Genomic DNA, 26,332 nt, shown 5'->3' on the forward strand with positions numbered 1-26,332 from the left:
AGCAGATAGGAATCCGCCCCAGGGTTTGTGGTTCGTGTCTGTCACATTTGAGGAGGTGAAGGTAGAGGGTCTTTCCAGTCCCCCTCTGAATGCTGACATTATCCCCCCTAAGATTTTATGCTACAGTTAGACCCTTCTCTAGTCAAATTCTACTGGGAGAAGTCCCCAGGCGGAGGGTAGGGGCAGCATTGCCCAGTTAGAAGGAGCTTCCTACGTTCTTTCTGTCAGACCCTGCCATCCTGTTTCAGAGGGTAGAGGGGCCATCAGTAACAAAACTTCCTCCTGCTCCTTTTTGCTCCAGTTGGTGGAAATATTTCCCAGACTTCCTTGGTGACTAATGATGCTGCAATGTGTGGCCTTCATGGGGAGGTGACGGGTTCTCATTCCATAGATGGTTAACTCCACACTGACTCTACTAGGCAGTTCTCTTTCGGTTGCAAGTGACAGAAACCCAACTCAAACTTGTTTTTGCAAGAAGGAACATTTATTGAATGGCAGGATTGCAGTAAATGCAAGAGTGTGTTTAGAAAAGGTGGACTCTGGGCTGGAAGCCTGTCAAGGAGGATTCCAAACTGTTGGCCTCCAGCCTTGCACCAGCAGGCTTCCTGTGAGCTGAGCTGCTCCTCTTAATTTCAATTCAAATGATACTGTCACCTGGAGGGTAGAGCCCTGTGAATGGCGACCCCCACTAAAACCCCTTGAAAAGTGGAGCTCCCCCAAAGTGGTACTGTTCCGAGAAAGGGAAGGAGATGGGCAGACAGAACCACCAGAGCTCTCTACCCTGTCCCATCCAGTGGTCTTCATCAGAGTTGTCACCTATCTTTCCTGGCCCAGCTGCCATTTCTGCATGAAGCTGCAATAGGCCTCAAGACAGCACCAATTTGCACAGTTAAGACCAGAGTATTTTCTGGAGAGTGATGATGTCACAGAACTGGGGTTTCAGAAGACAGGGGGTGGGGAAGGTAAAGGGGAGTGTGTGTGCAGCCCAGCCCTCCCACCTTCTTTAGAACATGGAGAGCTGTGAGCTGGGTGGGGCTAGAGTATAGTTCATGAAAAAGAGGAAGCTGCTACCCAAACAGCTTTGTTCTGCAGATTCTCACAGAAATCCTTGGGCCAGCTGGGACCTGAGGTCAGAGAGGGATAAGAGAGAAGTAAGCTTTAGAAGGGGAGGTAGGAATGCACCTATCAGAACCACTGTCTTCCTTCAGGGGACCCAAGAGTGGACTTCATTGCTTCCCAAAGCTCAGTGACACGTGTCTCTGAAGGAACCTACAGAGTCAGGGCAGGGTAAGGTTGCTTGAGACATACTAAAAAAGCATTTGTTGTTTGTCTGAAATTCTAATCTAACTGGGCATCCTGTTTTATTTGCTAAATTTTGCAACTCTAGGGTGGGAGAAACAAAAGAGTGGTTGCAAGCTCAGGATGGCATGAACTGAGTCTTAGAAGACAGAACAAAAGATCTGTGAGGTGACAAGGCCATCAGGGTAGTGACCTTGTCTGAGCAGAAGCTGCTTCATGCCTGATTCATGGAGCTGGTGAATGGAGAAACCGAGCTTTTGTCCTTAGGAGCATACACCTAGTTTAAGGGGAAAGATGCGCATGTGCGCACACACACCACTGGTGACAGAAATAGAGAGCTGTCACTCATTCTTTGTTTTCATGGCATTGACCATTTTGAAGATTATAGGCCAATTATTTTACAGAAGTTCCCTGTTTGGCTTTGCCTGATGTTTCCTCAGGATTAGATTTAGGTTATGCATCCCTAGCCAGAATACTACAGAATAAATGAAAAGAGAGTGGAAACAGCCAGATAGAGAGCAGTGAGTGAGCAAGGACATTTGGCTGCTCGAAGACTCAGAGAAACCTGCAAGAAGTCTGTGAAACCCTAAGAACTACACGCCCTTAGGTGCACCTTCTCCTCTTCGAGGTTGACAAGGGCATTATTCATTTCCTACGTCTGCCACCTTGTTGCCGTAACTCAGGCGGCCTCATCAACCACTGTAACTTTGCCAAGGTGCTGCACCAGGAAGACTTAGATGGATTTGAGCACTACTCCGTGAGTGTCTGTGAGTGCCGTTTCCTCACACCCACACCACCATTTCTCCCCTTCTGGTCATGCCCTAAGTGGCCATCTTTCTTTCTCTCTTTCATCTTTGAAAGCTAAGTTCAAAAAGCAGCTCTCTCCAAGAAAACTTTCCCAACATTTCATATTCATTCAACAATGATTAACTGAGCACTTATTATGTACCAGGAACTATTTTAGGTGCTGGCGATATAAACAAAGCCCCTTCCCTCAGAGTGTTCACATTCTGGTAAAGAGACAAGCAATTAACAAACACAGCCCAGCCATCATGGCTCAGTGGCTGAGCATCGACCTGCGAACCAGAAGATCATGGTTCAATTCCCAGCCAGGGTTACCGGGCACACAGGAGGCAGCCGATCAACGACTCTCTCTCATTATTGATGTTTCTATCTCTCTCTTCCTCTCTCTGAAATAAACACACACACACATTCTAAATATTTTAAATAAAGCGCTTCCTGGTGGCGATAAGTGCTATGCAGAAGAATAGAGCAGGGAGAGTGGTAAGGTGATACTGTTCTAGAAGGGGAAGTGAAGGAAGGCCCCTCTGAGGAGGTGACATTGAGCAGTGCTGAATGAAGTAAAGGACCTGGTCACCCAAATGTCTAGGGGAAGAGCATTCCAGGCAGAGGCAACAGCCAGTGCAAAGGCTTTACCCTATTGCATGTTAGGGATATCTCCACTTTGCCCAGAATTTGTGCATATCTGTCCCACAAAACTTGCTTTTAACTTGCTTTGTGGTTTTTTGGTTGGTGGTGTTGTTTTTTTTAAGGTACATATCTTTATTCTTGTACTATAGGCCCTTTGAGGGTAGCATCTGCATTTGACCCTGCTAAATGTCCCTCCTTCGGCTTTGCACAGTCCCTGGCACACAGTAGGTGATTAAGTGCCAGATGTGTGCACAGACAGATGAATGGTTAGACTGATGGGTGGGGGGAGGACAGGAGGATGAGAGAAGCTACGGGGTGTTTCTAGCACCTAGTCCCATCTCGCCTCTTGGGCCTAGCTCCTTTCTTTTACCCCTGAGTTGGCCTTGACCACTGTGAGTTGAGTCCCCTTGGTTGGTTCTGGCGACGCCTACAGTTTCATTTTGATTGCTCCCTGGGCTAAGCAGAGACCTGATGATTTGTCCGGTAGAGAAATACAAATTATTTCCTGATAACACACACATGCAATATTTAGAAGTAGGTTTTAGGCGGGAAGTCACCCTTTCTACAAAAAACTGGAAAGTTCATGTTGAGGTTGAGTTTCTAGCTGGGGCACTGGGGAAGGTGGAAGGAGTGCGACGGCGTCGCGCCCTGAGTTCCTAGGGGCTTTTCTGGCGGGGATTCTAACTCAGGGCGCCTCAGAGCGACTCCCCCTCGGGTCTGGAGGCCAGGGCGTGGCTCCCGGTGCAGCCTCCAAGCCCTGTCACTGGCATCAATTTCAGGCCCCCCCAGAAGCAAGCCTTCGCAGTTTCACATTTCGGGGGGGCTCGTCTCCCCGCCCCGTTAATTCCCCTGCCCTCCCGGCCGCCCTGCCCCCCCTCGCGGTGCCCGCCGGCTCTTTCAGCATCAGTTCCCCCAAGGGGGCTGGAGGGAGATTCGGGTGCAGGCCCCCCGCGCTCCTCGCTGAACCGGGGCGGGGAGGCGCAGGAAGGAGGCCCTGCTGACCGGCTGCAGCGCGGGCTCCGCCGGGATAGCGGCTCCCGAGGCTCTCAGGGCGGACACAGCAAAAGGGAGCGCCGCTCTGCACCGCGCCGCGCGGGGGCGCCCCAGGCTCCCCGCCTCCCCCGGCGCTCCTATGCTCCCCTTCGCGGCCGCCGAGACGCCCCAGGCGCCCCGCGAGGGGGCAGAAACAAGATGGCGGGTGAGGGCGCTCGGCGCCCCGCGGTGCGGACGGGCCTCCCGCCCGGGCGCCCCCCACGCCTCCGCTCGCCCCTCTCCCCCGCGGCCCCGATACGCGGGGCAGGCCGCTCTCGCAGCCCGCGGCTCCCGCGGCGCCCCAGCCTCGCCGCCCACGTCTGACCCGACCCGCTCGGGGCTGCGCTCGGGGCACCGCCCGGCAGCCGGCGCAGGTGGCCGCCGCCCGGCTGAGGCGACGCCGGGGATGCGGCCGAGCTCGCCCGGGCCGCCGGCCCTGCCCGCACAGCGCCCTTAGAAGGATGAGGGTTTAGACAGGTTGTGGGGCGCGCGCGCACACAGTCACACACAGTGACACACACACAGTCACACACACACACACACACACAGTCACACACACACAGTCACACAGTCACACACAGTCACACAGTCACACACACACACACAGTCACACACACACAGTCACACAGTCACACAGTCACACACACACACACAGTCACACAGCCACACACAGTCACACAGTCACACACAGTCACACACACACAGTCACACACACACACAGTCACACAGTCACACACACACAGACACCACGCACACACACACTACACACACGATCACACACACAGCACACCCAACCACACAATCACACACACCACACACAGTCACACACAATCACACCACACACACAATCACATACACAATCACACACACATACAACCACACACATACAGTTACACCACACACACATAATCACACCACACAATCACACACCACACATACAATCACACACACCCAATCACACACATACACACACACCAGGCTTCTCTTCGCACCCCTAGCCCTGTGGTTTTAAAATCGTGTTGAGGAAATGGATCAGTTTGGTTTAGTGGGGGAGCCTCTCCTGGTCCTGTTTTTCATCCTTGAGTGCCAGTGGGCTCCTGCTGGTGACTGGCTGACTAAAAAGCAAGGCAGAAAAACAAACAAAACCAAAACAAACATGGTAATTCGTCTGATTCAAAGTCACTGGTAAAATCCAAAATAAAAGTAAGAAGAGCAGGAGCACGCATCTTACTAATTTGATCCCTTCCCTTTGCCTGAGAAACTCAGTTTCGTGTCACCTGTTCCAGGACGTGTACAGTGATCATGTAGACGAAACTGCTGAAGGTGTACTTTTGGACCAACTTCTAAGTCACACAGCAAACGTATAGGGGGATTTATTAGGAAATGGCCATTTTATCCCATTTCTAAAGACAAAAGTCCTTCCTTGATCTGTAATGAATTTCTCAAGGGCGATTCCTCCAGTTTTCTCACATAGAAAGTTTCTCTAGGCTGGTGCTGAGATGCATTTTTTTTAAAAAAAACTACACACTTGCTGCTTTGTATTAAATATGTAGTTGCATGTTACTAAATTGTGGGGGGAAAGCACAACTCGTAGCAATAACCTATAAGATTTTTTTCTTTATATGTTTGTTAATCTGGATTAAATAGAATCCAGTTTTATGACCATTAAGCCAAGTGTAATCTCATTTAGATTGTCCTAAGAGCAAATGAAAAAGGTAACTTCTTTTGCCTGACGGCGAGAACCTCTGCCTTGGGGTGGTGTGTGTGTGTATGTGAGTGGCTGGAGAATGAACGGAATGAATTAAGTGTCAAGTATTTATGTCTTGTATGTAGAAGGGACTATGCCTCTTCTTGCCAACTCGATTTTAGTACATCTTTTATATACAGTATTTACTATGTGGTCCTCTCTACCAAGAGCCCAGAATTGAAAGACCCCGGGAGACTGAATTACACTGTCCCAGGGCGTTTTGGCAGGGCAGTTCAGCCAAGGTTAACTTCTCTTTGAAGGCCTAGCAAATAATATTTAGGATTGATCACTGTGTATAGGCTGAGTTAAGTTACAATTTGTGGTTGAGTTTCCTTTTTTAAAAAACTTGTATATTTATGTAGTTACGTGACATTTTGTTTTTCTTAATGATGCTCAGTCTATTTGTGTGTACTTGTCCTACCTTTATATGAAATTAAGGATTATGTATGCTTATATTAATCTTATATCCCCTGCATTTCCTAGCAGAATGGCTTGCTTGTAGCAATAGCAGGTGCTCATCAAAGACTGGTTGGATGAATGATTGTTAGTAGATGAGAACTTGTAATAGATGAGATGAAGTTTTGATAATTCTTCATTGGGTGTTATAACTAAATATTTTGGATTTGGGAAACCAAAAATTGGTCTAATTGGATGCTTTACTTTTTGAAACACATTATTTCTCAAGATTATGGTAAAAGGAATGATACATTTTGTGTTTTAACTTTTAGAATATGTCCACTCTCCTAGAATGACGGTGAGTTGTTTAGATTAAGCACTAGTTTCATTTGTTGTTGTTTTGGTGCTTTTTTGTCTGTACTTCCAGACAATAAAGACTGGAAAGAAGGCTGCTCGGTAAATGTGTATATGCTTTGGAAGTAAAAACATTCTAGGGCTGGTTTAAGATATTCCAAAAGCACATAAATATGATTGGTGGATTTGAATCCTGCTGTACTTGGAAGGCTAAAAGAGGAATATACTTTATTGGTACTTTAGATTAATTTTTGTAGATAAGAACATTGACTTAAGTACTACTATATTAAATTTCTAGTAGAGAGAGAGAAAGAGAGAGAAACTCATGGATAACAATGTGGTGATTGATTGGGGAAAGGTGGGAGGTGGAGGTGGAAGAGGGCATAGAGGAGATAAATGGCAATGGAAAAAATAAAATAAATTTAAAATGGTGATGGAAAAAATAAAATAAATTAAAAGATCCATTCATCTATTGAGTACTTCGTAGGTAGTGTAACTGTTGATGGTGCAAAGACATTGGTTGGTGTTACAAGCTTAATTTTCTAAAATCATAGATTTAAAAAGGCGTATTCACTGGGGATTAAGTGTTTTTCTTTTATGGAGAAAAATTTAAATGGGTATGTAAGGTACTCACATGACATGTTACTTATAGGGATGACAACTTGTTAATAATACAAAATTGAAATAATCTAATTTTGCCTAAGCTAGAGGTCTTTGGCTGAATAAGGCTCTTTTTTTTTTTTTTAATCCTCACCCAAGGATATTTTTTCCATTGATTTTTCAGAGAGAGTGGAAAGGAAGGAGGAAGGGGGAGAGAGAGAGAGAGAGAGAGAGAGAGCAGAACATAGGTGTGAGAGAGACACATTGACTGACTGCCTCCTGCTCGATCCCCAACCAGGCCGGGGATTGGACCTGCAACCAAGGAATGTCCCCTTGACCAGAATCGAACCTGTGACCCTTTGGTCTGCGGGACGATGCTCTAACCACTGAGCCAAACTGGCCAGGGAGGCTGAATAAAGGTTGTGAATTTCAGCCTATGGGTTTTATGGCATACTTTGCCAATACCTGGAGAAGGATTGTGTAGAAAATCTATTTTGAATAGGCATTTGGTAAAGTTGTGACAGTACCTTGAAATCAAGCATTTGCTAATTTAAAAAAATTATAGCTGAAATAGAATACTTCTTGCATTTAACTTTGTGTGGGACTTTTGAGAATACTTGACTGGAATTTTGAAATTTGAAACCTCTGATGATGACTACAGAAAGCAAAAGCTCTGGTGTTGTCCAGGGCTTTAAGAAGTCTGTTTTCCTGTGAAATATGTGAGGATGGGATAGAGTATTGATGCTAAAGATTTCAGAAACCTGATTATACCAAGAGATCCATCCCTATAGGAGGCCAATCTTGGAGTCAAATCCATTTAAAAACCAGTACTATGTGTTAGACACTGGGAGTAAGATGCAGCCCTTTTTCTCTTGGGAGTTTACATGCTAGAGGTTGTGCTAGACATAAAAGGGCTGTGAAGGGGGGAGGGAAGGCTCAACAGGAGATTATTGTCCCTTCTGCAGGTGAAAAGGACCACTTGGTCCCTGGTGATTCTGGGAAAAAGGCTCACTCTTCTGCGGTCACTCTCAGCCTAAGAGTAATAAAAGTTGCTACCTGAGGCAGGGGAGGGGTGCTTGGTTGCTAAGGGGCACATGCATGACACAGCTACCAATTATGACATGGTTGCCAATTATGACACGGTTGCCACTTGCCTGGTCCCTCGCTATGTCCCACTCACCTGTGTTGCTGGCTGTGCCCCACTCGCCTTGTCCCTTGCTGTGCCCTGCTCACCTGTGTTGCTGGCTGTGACCCACTCGCCTGGGTCCCTCGCTATGCTCTGGACCTCTGCCTATCATGTCCGGGCTGCACCTGTGGGCCCCTCGGCCCCTGTTCATGTGGCGGCTGTTGCTGCTGGTCCAGGCAACTCTGACTTCAGAGTTGGCCCTGGACCTTGTCCTGCTGACCTCCGTCCCCCCAGGCCCGACCAAGCCCTGGCCTTCAGATCAACAAAACCTCCCACCTGAGCCTTCGAATATCTTCGGAGAGGTTGAATTTCTGTCACTCCAAGAAGACTCAGCTCTGCCTACAGAGGCCCCTGAAGAGGTGAAACCTTCTCCAACACTTCAGGAGGCCACAGCTCAGGAAGTAGAAGCCCCTTCAATCCAGGAGGGGGCTTCAGCTCAGCTTCCACCCCAACAAGAGGCCTCAGCTCAGTCTACAGTGTCCTCTGAGCCATTGAAACCTTTGTCAGTCCAGCAAGGAATTCCATATCAGTATCCACCCCCCCCTGAAAATGCTGAATCTTCAATCCAGCAGAAGAGGTCACGTTCAGTACATCATGAGGTGATAGTCTCAGCTCTAGGTTCAGGTGAAGCTCAGCATCCAATGTTGCCTAATATTAATGTTAAAGATGTGAATCTGGGGGTTTTGGTAACTCCAGAACCCATTAAGGAGATTGAACCATCTGTAACTGAGCAGGAGGTCTCAGATCATCCTTCAAAGTCCACAGGAGAGTTCAAACCTCCAACCCAGCATGAGGTCCCTCCAAAGCCCCCTGAGAAGACAGAATCATCTCCATCGCAGAAGGAGACCCCAGCTCAGCCTACTTTGGAGGCTGATGCTACAGCCCTGCAGCAGACTACAGCTCCTCCAAAGCACCCTGAGGTGACACTTCCACATCCAGAACCTGTTCAGGCTCAGCAGCCAACCTTGACTGAAGTCACGGTTCAACCTTTGGACCTGGAAGTTACACTGACTCAACAACCAGAGTCATCTGAGGCAGTTCCTCCAAAGACTGAACAGGGTGCCACCATGAACACATGTGAGCTCTGTACCTGCAACAATGGGATGCTGTCGTGTATTGGTCTCCGCCCGAAGCAGAGGCTCCACAGAGTGCCTGTGCCAGAGCCCAACACCTACAATGGCACCTTCACCATCTTGTAAGAATTGCCTTTCATTTGTTCTCACGTCCTGCCTGACAGGGCAGCCGTTTCCTTGAGGTCTTCCTGGGCTTCCTCATGTTTCCCAACCCACGTTGACTGACTTTCTGTTTTTATCTTTTGTCAGCTACTTCTTATCTTCATTCTTCTTACTGTTGCTCCCTTTTTACTTGCCCATATTTTTTCCTTACCCCTTTCTTTTAGCCTCATGGTTTCATTCCGTAACCTCTACTCTCCTCCCACTTTTGCTCTGTCCTCTTTACAGCAACATGGCCCTCTCCCCATCTCACTGGTGGTGCTACAACAAAGTGGTTAAGAGAGTCTAGAGCCAGAGTGACTGGGTTTGAGCCCAGGTATGCCATTTATTAGCGTTGGGACTCAGTTTCCTCATCTGCAAAGTGAAGATCATGATAGTTAGCATCTCAGAGGATTGTTGTGAGAGTTAGATGAGTTAATATACGTAAAGCACTTATATCAGCGCCTAACACTTGTATGTGTTAGCTATTATTATTATTTGATCCCTCTTTTATATCCAGAACTCATCTTTGTCCCCTGGCTTTCTCTATATATCACCCAACCCAGGGCTACGTACTGTGGGAGCCATAGAAGTATGACATTGTCTATAGAACATGACAATGACAGGTGGGAAGAAAAGGAATATACATAAAAAGGGTGGGGTGATATATAATTAAGTACTAAAAGAGATACAGACCAGAGGTGCTATAATTCAGCAGAATCTGTAGTCACTGGGGTGGAGAAGTCAGGGAAAGCTGCATGGATAAGCTAGAATGTTAGCTGGGACTTAAAGGGTGGCTATGGTTTGTTAAATAGAGAAAAATAGTAAAGTCTAGGCAGAGGCATGGCTGCAGGAATGGTCAGGACTTAATAGACCAGTCTGGCTATAAAGAATTGGTTTAGGAAGCAGTGGAAAATATGGTTATGAAAAACCTTGGCTATCAGCTCTAGGGATTTGGAAGTTACACTGAGACAGGGAGAGCCACTGAAAGTTTTCAAGCGAGAGAGACATATGATTAAAATAAGAGGATTATTTTAGGTCTCGTATGTAAAGGGATCTAGAGAGGAAACCTTGACTCAGGGAGACCAACTACAATGCTCTAGCAAAATGTAGGAGTCAAGTGAGAAGGCCCTGAATCAGAGTGGTTGTGAGTACAGTCTAGGAGTAGAAAGAAAATCCTGGGAACACTATAAAGGAAGAACTGACAAGATTTAGTAACTGATGGGAGTGGGGAATGGGTGTACTGGAAAGAGAAAAATCACTTAGGACCCTGGAAAATTTCTGTCCTGGATGATGAGGAGAATGATGGTGGTATGATAGATGGACATACAGTATTCGGGAAGGACAGCCAGTTTGAGGGAGATGAGTTCAGTTTGGGCATTTTTTATTGGTGAGCGTAAAGCAACCAGAGGCTTCTGGTTGAGTGGAACGAACTGTCCACTAGGCAGAGAGGCAGACGGGTGTCTGCTTGACTTTTTCTGGCCTTCCTGAAAAACGTGTATGCAAACTGAGTAGGTACGTTGTTGCTGAGGAAAGAGGGCAAAGCTAAAGGTAAAGATTCTAGTCATCCAAAGAGTTAGTGGTTGAAACTGAACCTCTGGAATTGAACAGCTTCTTTTAAACACTTGTAATTCATGGATGCATTCTCACTTTTTTAAAAATGTGACAGAAGTAGATAGGATAAAGTGTGAAAATCCCACCCAGTCCTTCTACCACTCCTGTTACCATATTGGTGCTCATCTATCCTTCCAACCTCTTTCTTTTTCTTTTATCTTTTTGTTTGTTTTTTGCATTTTTTCTCCTAAAGAGGTAATACCTTTCTCCTTGCTCAGTGATTTGTGCTTTTCCCTGTAAATTTGTCTGTGAGAGCTCTCCATATTAGTCCTCTCATTTCCAATTGCCCTTATCTTTCTAACACCTGGAGAAATTTCCACAGAGGGCCCGGAGCCAAAGCTTTGGTGTGGCCTGGCATAAGGTTTCTTTATATTTATTTGCTGATAATGATAAGTTTTTGCCAATTTCTATTGAGTTATTATTTTTTCATTGGTCTATAGAAGGAGTCATTTTAGACACAAGTGATTTTGGGAAACAGTGCATTCGAAGTGATCAATTGGCATTACCTGTCTGAGAGCAGAAGTCCAGGCTCTGAAGAGATGCCTCAGTGTCTGGGCCTGTGGCCCCACATCATGTCTTTATTCAGTGCACAGACTGGGAAGCCGAGAGCTGTGGACATCAGAAAGCTGCTACTTTCTGCGTGTGGCCATTCCCCATGATTGTTCTACTTATTCTGTTCATTCTTTCCTACTTATTCAAGTACACTACCTGTGTTTCTTCACAGAAACTTGCAAGGAAACTCTATTTCGTACATCAATAAAGATACATGGAAGTCATACCATTCGGTTAAGAAACTGTGAGTATATTCTCTCCAAAAATGAATACAAAAGATAACTAACTGCACTGTAAGACCCTTCTTGGTCCAGAATTTTGAGATCAGTAGCTCTGAGAAATGGTGTTTCCCCTTCCATATCCCAAATCAGCCTCTGTTGATTGCAATTCTGTGTTTATTTAAAAATTTAATTTGGGCCCTAGACGGTTTGGCTCAGTGATTAGAGCATCTGCCTGTGGACTGAAGGGTCGAGGGTTCACTTCCAGCCAAGGGCACGTACCTAGGTTGCAGGCTCCATTCATGCAGGAGGCAACCAATCAATGTCTGTCTGTCTGTCTGTCTCCCTCTCTCTCTCTCTCTCTCTCTGAAAAGCAATGGGGAAAAGTGTATCCTCTGGTGAGGATTTAAAAAAATAAAATGAAATAACAGGTACACTGAAAACCCTGCTTGTGCCCTCATCCCCCTCCCTTTAGGTAACTGCTACTTTAAGTTTACTATATATCCTTCCAGACCTTTTCCCAAGCATTTGCCTGCATACATATTTATAGATAGCAAAATAAGTGTGTTGTGTGATTTTCATTCTTTTTTTTTTTTTTTACATAAATGGTAACATTTTACAACTTGGTGCTTTCACCTCATGATATATCTTAAATTTGTTTCCCTCTTGGTACATAGAGGATTACCCAATTCCTTCAAACTCCTGCATAATATTCCATAGTTTAATAATCCTCCTCTTGATGGATGTTTAGATTATGTCCAGTGTTTTTGTTACATGTATTGCTGCAATGAACATTCTTGTACATGTATTTTGTGACCATGGGCAGGTATTTCTGCAGAATAGATCTTTAGAAATGAAATTGTTGGGGTGAAGACTATGTTGATATAACATATTAATTGCCCTCAAAGAAGTTGTGCCAACTTACACTCCAGTCTATGGGCCGCGGCGGCATTTGTTTCCCTCTCCCCTTCCACCACTGGACAGTCTCTCCATTGTTTTGCTGATCTAGTGGGTGAATAAAAGAGGTCCCATCTGAATTTGAATTTTTCTGATTACTTGTGAACTTAAATATCTTTATATATTTATTGAACATTTCTATTTCTTCTCTGAACTTGCCCTGTCCTTTTTGCCCATTTTTCTTTTTTTATTGATTTGTAGAAAAGTCTGTTTAGATACATAAGTGATTTACGGAAAAAATATTTACATTCAAAGTCCTCGGCACTTTTCATGACAGTTTGTGTGTCATATTATTGGTTCAACCTGAGAAGATGTCATAAATTACTTATGAATTAATAATAAAAGATATAATAATCATAGTGACCTAAAAATAGGGTTTATGACCACCTCAAAAGATAACGCCCTTAGTCTAATATCTTATTGGCAAAGAAAAAAATGCTAGAACCAGTTGTTAAGTGTGTTTTTTAATTTATGAATTTCTTTGAAACTAAATATAGTTTATATTTCCCATAATAGTACTGACTTGGAGACTTTCTTTCCCAAACTTGTAAGAAAAATGAAAGTCATTTCACACAAGAAATAAATAACATTAGTTTCCTTTAAGGAGTAGAGGGAGTGGTGTAATCTGAAAGACGGTGAAGGAGAAAAAACTTTGGATTGTGTGCTATATACCTTTGGAATTTTGAGTCGTAGGAATATACATTACATATATTTTTTTAAATCGAAATTTACACATTAATTTTTAAAAAGCTTGTCTTTGGGAATTTATACCCAATAACATAAATCTGGTAAGGATTGGATTTCTAAGTCAGCTTGAGATTTATACCTTATAAGGGAGAAGTTCCTAACATGGGGCGATGAACCCCCAGGGCAGGATTTCTTAACCTGTTCTTTTTTTTCCATATGTCTCTTTGGTGATCTGAAGAAGCCTATGTTCTTGGGAACTATGTTTTTAAATGATTTATAAGTTAAAATATATAGGAAAATAAAGGAAACCTATTATTGAAATACAGTTTTCACAATATTTTTTAAAAAGATTATTGATATAGTAATAAATCTGCTTTTCTTAACATATTAAGTAACAAGCTATAGTAATAGGTCTAATAACTTATAATTTCAAGGTAGTGATGAGAATGAATAAATGATATTTTGAGATATCTGCAACAAATATGTAGTATGAAAATAGCTGTGATTTCTACTGGACACCCAATTAACCACTACACTGCTAATCTATGGTTTGCTGGCTACATTCATAATGCAAGGCAATGCTAATTTTAGTCAGAGGTTTGTGAGAATAGAGATGTAATTTTATTTCCCATTCAGGTTTGGCCTCCTGAATTCAATCCATTCAGTCCTATTCACTGACCTCTGCCCTAAAGGGTAATCCACAAATGGAAATTACTTGCACACTTTTGCACATATTCAAGAAAATGCAGTTTTCTACAGAAAAGGTCCACAGCTTTTACGAAATTCTCTCAGGGCTCTTGTCTTAAAAGATTAAGAGTCGCAAATGTAGGGGAGAAGAAAGACATTTCTTTTCCTGTAAAGCTGTACTTACCCTCATGAGTGATAGTAAATGGGTGATTTGTTTTAAATCAAAGTAGTATATCTGAATATTGATACCTGTCACTTTCTGAATTCATTGAACAAATATTTATGGAGCATCTGCCAGGAACTGTTTTACATGCCAGGGTTATAGGTCCAAGGACAAAATAAACAAAATACATCAGTCCTCAAGGGGTTTAGAAGTATATAATATAAAAGTGAATATGTAAATATAATAGCTAAAATTTCAAGTATTGATTAGTTCTTTGGAAATGAAAGCTGGGAAAGGAAAATGAATCAATTCTAGAATGGCCTATTGTTTGCATTTTATGTATAGTTAAGTCCTCAAAAAAAACCCCACCCCTAAGCCCTCTCAGTTTTCTAGAAGTTACAGAGGTGGGGCTGAGGATAACCGTCAATAATGTAAGCTCAAGAATGAATATCGTGAAATTCAGAGGCCTGCCTTCATGAAAGGAAGTCTGATGAGAAGTCAAACGTGGATCTCCCTCAAATGTTAGTTCATGCCTGGATTTGATATTTTCACGGTGTGAGAAAATTCTAGATCTGGCTTAAACTCTGATTCCCTATAGTTTAAAAAAATTTTTTTGGTCAAAATGAATATTTGAAGTTCTACAGATCAGTGTATTTTACACCAGTTAGTTGCTTATTTAAAGCTCCCTTTTGGGGGTAATTTTTTGGTGACTGACTCATTCTCAGTCTAAACTTTCTTTCCACGTTTTATTTGTTATTGTTATTTAAAATTTTTTACTATCCTGTCATCCAAACTACTTCACAAAAAGAAACTCCATTAATTTAAAATACATACTTACCCTTTGCTACTCTTCATCTTATCGTGATATTTAAACTCTTTCACCAAACAGTCTGATATGGGCGTCAGCCAGTTAGAGAAGGCTGTTATAAACAGCTGAGGATTAGCCCTCATTTCTTCTCTGTCCTTATTGATGCTTGTGAGGTTTATATTTTTTAAAGTTATAATTGGCATATACAATTTTGATTTTTGTCTTCACTTTTTTTCATATACCATTATTTCCTATGACCTTTTTGTATATCATCTATATTATACACATACAGTTTTGTTAAGTGATATGGGGAGGTACAGTTTTTTCCAACTTTTTATACTTACAAAAAGGGTTACTATAAACATCACTGGACATATTGATTTGGTTTTTTCTTTTTGGATAATTTCCATGGAAATATGAAACTGTTACCTAAGGGAGGTGAGTCAATCATAGCCTCTCTTCTGGCCATTGCCCCTTCATACATATTCTGCCATCACTGCTGTTTTTCTAATGTGGTGAATTTCAAATTGACATCAGAGGCTTTGATGCATTCTTAGGACTCCAAGAGTTCGTTGTAGGAATTAAAGTTTTTGTGTTTTTATTTTAATGGTCTTTTTAAAATGTAACTATATTCTGTGTCATATGAAGTACTTACCTTATAACTGAGAACTGTCTTGATTTCAGTTATAGAGTTTCTGTGCTACTGCCAGAAACTCTACAACTTATTTTGCCATAAGCTATGAGTAAAGAATTAAGCTTTGAGGTAGAACGATGCTATGAGATGGAATTAATAGAAATATGTGGCCAACAGACATCACGAGGGAAAGCAGATTGTCTGAAATGCTGAACTTGGTGGAAATAGTTTCACAAGTCAACACAGCATGTTCTCAAATCCCCAAGGCTCCTGAAGAATGTTCAACTTAATATTACTTGCAAGGATGGGGATTCTCCTAGGAAGAGACACTTACCTTTGACATTTTACAGAGTTTCTTCTGTACTGGCTCTCTACCAGTCCCCCAATCCACTCCTGGAGACACTGGCTATGTGCCTTTCTGCTCATCAGCTATAAGAAATGAGTGCAAACTCCCCCCATCCCTACCCCAAGCATGTTCCTAGTCATTACGGTGAGACTGGGTAAAGCAAAGGCCTTCACATTCTTTGGGCAGACCAGGTGCCAGGCTTGTCTGTGGATCATTCCTGTTCCCCTCCTTTCTCATTACGGAGAACTCATAGGCTGGGTCTCTCAGTTTTCTAATTTATTCAACTGTCATTTCTGCTGCTCATATACTGAGGGGTTTTTTTTGTTTTGTTTTTTATGGACGATAACACTTCATTTGTATAATTTTGAGTTGATTCTTTTCGGTGGATGTACTGTCTGCTTACATTTGTCCGAAGATATTAATTATGCTATTCTGAAGTATTCTTGTGCTTTCTCTGTGAACTCTGATTCATGGGCTATAAGCTCTTATGTTGGTTTTTCTCTCCTTAATGGAGCTGGCTTCTCAAGTTGCTTGGTCATTCCTGACTGCAATTCATCTTTGTCATTGATATCCTACTGCTTCTGTTTGCTGGCTCCACGGGAGAGGTGGAATGAACTGCTGGGGCCTGTTTTCGGATGGATTCCCCTGACAATAAGGAAGAGTGGAGAATCCTCCTGGTGGCTAGTCAGGGAGTGCATACCCTTTCTCCGGGGTTCTGGGACCCTGCCCCATTTCTAACACCAGTTGCTCCTACCTAGAGGAAGACACCCTTGCTGACTAGTCCAAGGAGGGAAGGCGAGGGGTTGATGTGCTGCCAGCTGCCCCTACTGCAACATCCCAACTACTCACCTGCAGGTGCTCCAGGGCATTTCTGATAGGGGAGCATTTGTGGAGCTGCTCCCATGCTTTGAGCTAAGTTTGTGATTTTTAAATGATATCTTTTCCATTATTCTTAGGGATTTTGGTGGAGGTTGGAGGGGTAGAGACTTGACATGTTTCAATCTGCCAACTTGAAATAGCATAACATCTTAGGAAAACAATTTTGCACCCCTGTTATATCATGGAGAAACTCAGGCAAATGGGTATCAGGATACAAGTACAAGAATGTTCAAAGCAACATTGTAATAACTAAAAACTAGAAAAACCTTAGTGCCCACCAATGGTAGAATGACTAAATAATGTGTTGTATAGTCATATAATGTTATACTATTCATTAGATACATTATCAAGCCACATGAGTAATCTTAAATTTTCTGGTAGCCACTTAAAAATAAAAGTAAAAAGAAACACTGAAATAATTGTTAGCATATTTTATTTAACTCTTATATCCAAAATATTATCATTTCAGCATATAATAGATTATTAATAAGATATTCTGCATTCTTTCACAGTCTTCAAAATATCCAAAGTATTATCATTTCTACATGTAATCAATAGAAAAATGGTCAATGAGAGAGTTTACATTCTTTTTCCCATATTAAGTCTTTGAAATCTCAGTTGGGTTGCTATATCTTTTATCAGAGAGACTTGATCTATATTTAGACTTTATAAATTGAAAAAGGAGCATCATATACCAATGTTGTTGCTAACATCCTTGAATGGGAGTCAGAAAAAGGGCTGTGATTAGAAAGGGGCACCCTGGGGGCTTCCAGGATGCCAGCATCGTTCTTTCTTGACATGAATGGTGTTATATGGGTATTTGTACTTATCTTGTGTGCGTTTTATGCATATTTAGTTCTCAAAAGAATTTTTTTAATGGGGGAAATAATCAAAAGACTTCATTTGCAGCCCTGATACAGTTCTGTATGGGGCTTCCATAACAAGTTTTGGGAAAAGAGAGGAGGAAATGGTAATTCAGCCAATGTTGGTACCACTCAGAGTTGGATTCTAACAGGGACTTTGTGATCTAGAGAGTAGGCATTAACTATATGATTTGGTGGGAAGAGTGGACAGGAGTGTGTGTGTGTGTGTGTGTGTGTGTGTGTGTGTGTGTGTGTGTGTGTGTGTGTGATGGAGAGAGATGGATACACAGGAGGATGTGAGAAGAAAGGTTTGAATAAAAAAAGAGCAGAGATCACCATCCTTAAATTAAATAAAAATTAGGGTATTCTGATGCACCATTACCCAAGTTTCCCCACATATATTTCTGTGCAGTAAATAGTTGTAGTTAGTTTACATTTTGATCCAGAAATAACCTTTCAATTTTTCAGAAATCTCAGTGGAAATAATTTGCGAGAATTACATAAGGATTCATTTGAAGGCCTGTTGTCCCTCCAGTATTTGTAAGTTAATTATATTTATGAGTTTTTAGTTATATTATCTATAATATAATAAGAGGTTCAACTCAGATAATCTCTACAATTTCTCCCAGAAATAAAATTCTACAATTCTGTAAGTTTGTGTAGGGCTTCAGCCCATGTCAGCATTTAATATCTCCTGTGCATTTTCATTTTTTTTAATCATGTAGATAGGAAAAACTCTTCAGTTTAGGAGAAAAGTGGTAGTGAGCCTGAGTAATTATACACACCCATATGAACCTTGTTATATAAGTGTTCATATACCATCTGTTTATATTTATATTTAGTTTAGGGCCCATGGATCAAATTGGGCCTATGGTGGGTTATTTTTACAACTGATAAGTTAGGACTGATTTTTACACTTTTAAAGGGCAGTAAAAGAAAAAAAACAAAGAAGAATATGAAGACAGACTATCTGTGGCCTGCAAAGCCTAAAATATTTACCGTCTGGTCTTTACAGAAAAGGTTTTAAAATGTTGATTTAGTAAAATGAGAAGAATTCAGGTTAACCTTAAATTGTCTCCTATAGGACAAGAAAATATAAAACACTTGCATTAATTTGAATGCCATTAACCCAGAATTATTTGATAATTTAATCTAAATTAAATTAACATTTACACATTAAATGTTTAAGCAGATGAATTATGTAAATAGTATTATTAAGAACATATTAAGTTACCAAGAGAGCAGACTGGTGTTAAGGATTTCAATGCAGGAACTGTTATGCCAATATTAAAAATAAATGTTTAAAATGATGGCTAAGTGGTATGGTCAGAAATGTCTACACTAAGTAAACATATCAGTAATGCCTTTAACTTCACTAATTACAAAATAAAAATCCCCCCAGCCTCCTTGTCAAGGAAGAAATGCTTGCCTAGTAATTCTATTTATTTAGAGATACGGAGATATTCTTTGCTGTAAAAACTCAGTTATGATCCTTTGTCCATGGCATCCAGAGCTGTGTATATCATTAATCCTTATCAAGCTAATTAATGATGCTCTTTGGCATATAGATTCTTTTTGCAAATGTAGAAGGCTTAAGGGAAGTGGATATAAAGAGCCTCACATGACACTAAAAATAGTCCTTTGGATTATCAAACCTTCCATGCCTCAGGGGACAACCACTTTTGTATTGGTCTTCTTGGGTATCTCTGCCATCTAGGTTCCAAACCTTACAGACAGTTTGGGGGAAAACAAATGAGGAAACTAACTGCTCAATAGATTAGGTCATTCATTACTCCTACTGTGAAATACTTAGTAAGCTAATTAGTTCATGCTAGCATGTGTTCCCATTCATTAAGAAATGCCAATCAATAAACAAGCTAGTAAAGAATCTGCCAAGGACTGTACCCAGTATTACAGGCACAAAGATGGGTAAGACAGGGTTCCTACCCTTCTAGTAACTCATGATCTCACAGAGAAAATAAACAGATAAGCTCAGACCATAGTGCACAAGTACTAAATGGAAGACAGCGTGCTGCAGAGGGAGCCATGAAATACTAAAACTACAAGGCTTTTGAAATAGTCATTTTTCTCCCTCTCCTTCCCAGCTATTTGTTAATTTTATAAATATTAGTTTGCATATATTCACGTGTCTGTTTTAAACATGGTAGACAATTCAGATGAGCAAGACCCAGTCCATACTTTCAAGGAGTTTATGCTCAGAGGAAATAGGAGGCAAAAATAACTATTAAAAAGAAGAAACAGATAACGGGCAATGAGAAGTATAAACTGGTTTTGGTCACAGCAGAGGGAAAAGAGATTTCAAATTGGATCAGTGAAGATGTTACTAGAGCAATACTGTTTGTATAAGACCTTGCTGGGTCCTTGGGGATCATCAGACGGACGTCTTGGGTAGAATAAGCTTGCCAAAGGAGTGCGGGGAAAGGTAAAACACAGGAAAAATACCTTGAGTACTTGTAGAGTACAAGCAGGGAGAGTAGGAGATTAGAGCCAGATCTTCTAGGGTTTTGAAGGCCAAGCCAAGAATAACATGCCAAGCTACCATGTTATCACCCCAGTGCTCTAGAACAAACTTTAGCCTGCAACAGAATCACTCGGAGGGCTTGTTAATATTCAAGCTGCACCCCCACAGTTACAATTCAGTCAGTACAGACTAGGTCTGAGGAGTTGCATCATCAGTAAGCTCCCCAGTGATGCAGGCTGGTATTTGAGAACCACTTCTAGAGTGTTAATCTGGTGGCTGTGTGCGGGATGGATGAGAAAGGGGGAGGCTAGAGATGGAAACACCAGTCAGAAGAACAGTTCTACCTCTCCAGTGAAAAGGGAGGGACCGAGCCGGAATCAATGGAAATAAGACGGTCAACTGCAAGAGTGGACATTTTCAAGTAAAAATCCAGTACCATGTTGTTTTTTGTTGTCCCACTACTGTACAACTGCAACAATTAAATTCATGGATTATTAAAGCAGTGTAAAATTAAAAAATTAATTTCTATTAATATTATAGAAAGTATCATTCTGAATTAGTTCAAAGTTCTGTATTAATTAGAGGAGTAACTTCCTTTCAAGTTCTGTGAAAAGGCATCTTTAATTTTTCTTTTATTACATCTTTTTTGGCCTAGAAAAAAAAGAACTAAACCAGAAAGGTGTATAGATGTGCAGCTATTTCTTTTAATATTAGAAATTTATAATTATATATGAAGATTGAGCTCATAATCTAAATTTGATGAGACCACAAAAGGTCACCTAATCAATTCTTCTGCTCTCTGGAAAGATTACCTTCAAAATCTATCAACATTTATGGTTGTATATTTTATTTACAAAGATCATGAAGGTGAGACTCTTAACGAAGTGAGTGAGGGCAGGGTCAGGGCCTCTGGAAGGTTCAAATCACAATTCCTAAGATTTAGCGTTTAGACTAAAGGAACATCTTCAATATTGTCATTCTTACCTCTACCAGTTATTCCTACTAATTGGATATCTAACAGCTAATTGAGGCAATATTTTTCTTTTACTTTTTCTAGAGATTTATCCTGCAATAAAATACATTTTATTGAAAGGGATACATTTTCATCACTACCTTCGTTGCAGTATATGTAAGTTATAAATATAACTTCATCATGTTTAGAATTTTTATAAAACTTAATTGTAAACCTCTTTGTTATTCACTGTTCTGTATCTACTGCACCACATGTATAAACATGGAAGCATATATCATAAGCAAATATCTTCCACAGTGAGATTTGTTTAGTGTGTGGAGGGAGTATTTGGATTGTTTTACATATATAAATTAGAATCGCTGACAAAAGATAAATGATCTGAAATAATATTTTTTTGTCTTCTTTTGCTTGTGTCTTTTTGTGGAAATCTTGGTTGCAATTTAATCACAGAAGTGAGCTTTGGAATGTTTTGGGCCTGGCATGGAATGCAATTTTTACACAAGTTGTAAGTGAAATAGAAGATAAATACATGTAAAAAGCTATGTATAAAAACATCATGCAGTGATTGGTTAGCTGGGTGTAAGTCCCGTTTGAATTCTGAAAAGTATGGCTTAAGAACCATTCTTCTTTTTTTTTTTTCCTTTCCAAATAAGGAAACTAAGGTACAAAGAGGCCAAGAGACTTGTCTAACTCATATAGGGCATGCTCTTTTTTCCCTGTACTGATCTTTGGCAGGAGCAAGAGAAGGCACCAAGCACGTAACACTCAAAGTAGCATTGTCATGGGAATCCCAGTGGTGCCGCTGCTCCAATATAAGAATGGTCTTTGAAATTCCACTTCTGAATTTAACTCTGAGTCCTGTTCCTGCGCCAAGTTCCTAACTGCTTAAGTATATGCAACATAGAACTGAAAGAATTAAGTTTAGCTCAGAATTCTCCAGGGAGAAAAGGGTGTGGGTGCTTCCTCAGTCATGAGTCTCTTTTAAATGGTAAAGCAGAAGGAGTTCCTAAAAACCCACCACAGGGCACTGCTCTCTCCAATCACCCAGAACATCATTTTTCAGAAAGTATATGCCTCTGCAGTGAATTATCTGTGGCAGTGGGAATCTTTGGAGTGTGACTGAATAGATGTTTATGTTAAGGCGTGATGTGAAAAAATATTCATAAAGAAAATATATAGCTGTAACCTCATTCCAATTTCTCTCCTGACTACTGCTCAGTAAGAAGTGTGGGTTTCATCCCCTTTCAGCTAGAAAATTCTGTGATTTCTCTGTTACACAAGCAAATCATAGTGGGTATGTTCAGTGGCTTGAAAAGGATTTGAGATCAAGGTGAAGATCGTCCTCTAAACCTGTCTTTGGAAAAGACTGTCTTTGTGACTTGTGGTTCAGAAATCCAGTTTCACACAGTTCATTTCAGATGAGATGGGGGTGTTTAGGAGGTGTCTGGAGCTGGATTCACAGTTCCTGCAGATGCCCATCTGCAGCCTCCCCTCTTCCCTCATTAATCTGCTGATGCCTCACTTGGGGAAAGCACATTGAGGGTCAGTTTTCCTCTGGCCAGCACGTCAGAGAGCAGGCTCATTAGGTCCCTCCACCAAGAGGTTTTGGTTGAGTCAATACAATGTTGTAATCTCACCACCTTTACTAAGCATTGTGTAACACTGAGAGTCCCTTGTAAGAATCTGAGTTTCAATGTAGTCATGAAGAAAATATGGGAAAAAAACCTGTGGAATCACCATTGATAAAAATTAATGAATTTATTCAAAAACATTTATTGGGTGTCGTGCCCACTGTGTGTCAGCATTATACTACGTGCTGGGGGCACAAAGAAGAATTACATGGGGACTTTATCTCCAAGAGACTTTTATACTGGAAGGAGGAAGATGGGTGTGGATGGGAAAACAGAGAGAGCCATGCCAGCATCTCTCCAGCAGGGTAACAAGATAGGAGGGAGGAAAAGTAGGGAATGGGTGGTGAGTTAGAAAAGATTATAACAGAGAAGGTGCCCACTTGTTTATCTTGAGTTTCTCGGTTCATCTTAAAGGACAGAAAAAGGTAATGAAAGAATCATAGCTGGCTTGTGTTAGAAATAAATTAATATTCCTAGCATGTGATTTGAATAGAGCTGTACTTCTAAAACTAATTCACAGTTACTTTGAAATGATTGTCACAAAGAGGGCTGGGCTCCTTTGTTTTGGGCCAAATCTTTCTGACAGACAAACTAATTTGCTTCAGGAAATATTTGCCACAGTGAGATAGGAACTTCATTGCATCTCTCTCCAAAGGCAATTTTCCAAGGGAAGATGCCACCCCTCAAGTTAAGTCATTTGATTATCTGTATGATATTACTATGACTTTTAGAAGTTGAAACAATATTTTCCCCTGCATTAAATAAGTTTGTAGTAAGTGTGAGGTGGATTTATCATGAATTGAATGAAGTTTAAGCTTCAGGACTCTTCACTTGCATAGGCCCCTTCCAAGGTCTTGGGAGGGGCCTAGCAGTTTTCAGATTCATAATTTTGCATGTTTTTATTTGGATTTCCCAAAACAGATGAGGTTCAGGCTCCACAAAACGTTGATTCACTCCTGGGTTTCAGGTGATTATAGTTTAGTAAGTTTCTTGAATGAAGTCTCTATGTTATTGATAAGTACTGAGTGAGCAGGTTAGCAGTGTGATAAAGAGTCTATTTTGAATCTGAAATCCACCTCAAAGACATGCCAAGAGCATATTAATAAACTAATACTTTTTGAATGGTAGTTATAATCACATTTCTTTCAGATAAAATCATCAATGAAATATATTATGGAAAACCAGTAACATTTGATAATCCTAAATGTTAAGTATACTTTTTTTCCTGACTTTAAAGGGCTTCTCTTTTATTCACCTACACAGGTCCAAACTAATGGCTTATTTTATTTTAATTTTTTAAAATATGTTTTTATTGATTCTAGAGAGGGAGGAAGGGAGAGGGAGAGAGAAAGAAAAACATCAATGTGAGAGCTGAACATTGATCGGCTTCCTCCTACATGCCTGCTACTGGGTGTCGAGCCTGCAACCTGGGCATGTGCCCTGACCAGGAATTGAACCAGCAAGCTATTGGTGCACAGGACAAATCCCAACCAACTGAGCCACACTGGCCAGGGCTATGTTTAACTTTTTTGAGGAACTGCCAAACTGTTTTTCACAGTGGCTTCACTATTTTGCATTCCCACCAACAATGTATTAGGATTCCAATTTCTCCATATCCTTGTCAGCATTTGTTACTGTCTGTTTGATTATAGCCATCTTAGTGAATTTAAAGCAGTATCTCATGGTGGCTTTGATTTGTATTTCCCTAATGACTTAGGACATTGAGCATCTTTTCATGTGCTTGTACATCTTCTTTGGAGAAATGTCTCTTTAAATCTTTTGCCCATTTTAAAATTTGGTTATTTATCTTTTTATTGAGTTGTAAGCGATCTTCATATATTCTGGATAATCTGGATGTAGGCCTTTATCAAATATATAATTTGCAAATATTTTCTCCCATTATATGAGTTGTCTTCTCATTTTCTTAATAGTATCCTTTGAGTCAAAAAAGTTTTTGATTTTTATAAAGTCCAATTTATCTATTTTTCCTTTGGTTGTTTGTGTTTTTAGTATTATATCTAAGAAATTGTTGGCCTAATAAGGGGTCATAGAGATTTACTCCTTGTTTCCTTCTAAAGGTTTTATAGCTTTGGCTCTTAACATTTAAGCATTTGATTCATTTTTAGTTTTTATATATGGTGTGAAGTAGGCAGATTCCAACTTCATTATTTGGCATGTGGATATACAGTTGTCCCAGCACCATTTGAAAAGGCTGTTCTTTCCACATTGCATTGCTTTGGCGCCCTTGATGAAAATCAATAGACAATACATGTGCAGGTTTATTTCTGGACTGTCAATTTTGTTCCATTGATTTATATGTCTAACCTTATGCCAGTACCACACTGTGATTGCTGTAGTTTTTTCTTGGGGGGTAGGGGTTAGTAAGCAGAGTCTTTATTTTTTTTAAATTACTTAAGAAAGGTTGTTTAGTGAGTTTAACTAACTTGGCAACAACATTTTAAAATGTACAGTCTATTTCATATTATTGCACTTACTCTTTAATAATATAAGGCATTATTATATTATTATATTATTATATTATACCAGGTGTGGTACCAAAACACAAAATTATGTGTGGTGTTAATTCACATAAAATTAAATAAGATGTGTATAGAAGAATAGAAATGAAACCCAAGCTACTTCAACCTTCATGGTCTATCCTTGCAACTATGATTTACATGGGATAACACATATTTACCCTCATAGTTTATTGTGTGAATGCCTGACCAGTTAAAAAACCAAAACAATGAAGGTTCTAAAAGGGCAATACTATCAGTGTTTTCTTCAGGAAGTGTGGGAATTTATTAGACCAATTAGAAATACTAGTCATGGCTTCAACACTAAAGACAAATAAATAGGTCTCTAAGGGTAAAAAACAGTTTAGCTTTGCTTTCTCCCTTGTGTTCCACCTGTCAGCCAGGGAACCTTTCTGGCAAGATCTACTAGAAATGGCTGATGACTTTACTACAGCTCAGTGACTCAGAGGCATACCCTTGCTCTCTTCAGATACAAAGGAGGATCAGGATCTTGGAAGGAGACCATCCCTTTGCTCTGCATTGCTCAAGAAATTCCCGTCTGTTCACAGCTGTAGGCATAGCTGGAATAGTAGAGGCAAAAAATAGTTTTCAGTTTTGACTTCAAATAGTCTTGTGTCAAGAAAACAGAAACCACAAAACTGACCCCAAAATTGGGTTTTGAAACTAAGACGTGGGAGTCCTCCCACGTTGTTCCTCTTTTATCAAGATTGTTTTGGCTGTTCTGGGTCCCTTGAATTGCCATATGATTTTAGAATTAGCTTGTCAATTTCTGGAAAGAAGTCAGTTGGGATTTTGATAGGAATTGCATTGAAACCATAGATCATCTGGGAGAGTAGGGCCATTTTAACAGTATTATCTTCTGATCCATAAACACAGCATGTCTTTCCATTTATTTCGATCTTTCATTTCTTTGAACAATGCTTTATAATTTTCAGTATATGAGTCATGCACTTCCTTGATTAAAATTTTTCCTAAGTATTTCATTATTTTTGATGCTGTTAAGCATGGAATTGTTTTCTTCATTTTATTTTTGAATTACTCATTG

The 26,332-nt window shown here is 40.8% G+C and overlaps 1 protein-coding gene across 1 annotated transcript in view; it reads left to right on the forward strand.

Annotated features, from left to right (window-relative positions):
• The first annotated feature begins 8,155 nt into the window (after positions 1 to 8,155).
• LOC107528827 (leucine-rich repeat-containing protein 37A3) overlaps positions 8,156 to 26,332 on the forward strand; it is a 31,490-nt gene continuing 13,313 nt past the window's right edge. The window contains exons 1-5 of the mRNA XM_087826493.1: positions 8,156 to 9,240; positions 11,595 to 11,666; positions 18,133 to 18,204; positions 21,204 to 21,275; positions 21,544 to 21,624. Of these exons, the coding sequence (XP_087682619.1) occupies positions 8,156 to 9,240; positions 11,595 to 11,666; positions 18,133 to 18,204; positions 21,204 to 21,275; positions 21,544 to 21,624 (1,382 nt within the window). The remainder of the gene's footprint in view (positions 9,241 to 11,594; positions 11,667 to 18,132; positions 18,205 to 21,203; positions 21,276 to 21,543; positions 21,625 to 26,332) is intronic.

This window comes from Miniopterus natalensis, chromosome 17 (assembly GCF_054644295.1).
Source record: "Miniopterus natalensis isolate mMinNat1 chromosome 17, mMinNat1.hap1, whole genome shotgun sequence".
NCBI classification, from domain to species: domain Eukaryota; kingdom Metazoa; phylum Chordata; class Mammalia; order Chiroptera; family Miniopteridae; genus Miniopterus; species Miniopterus natalensis.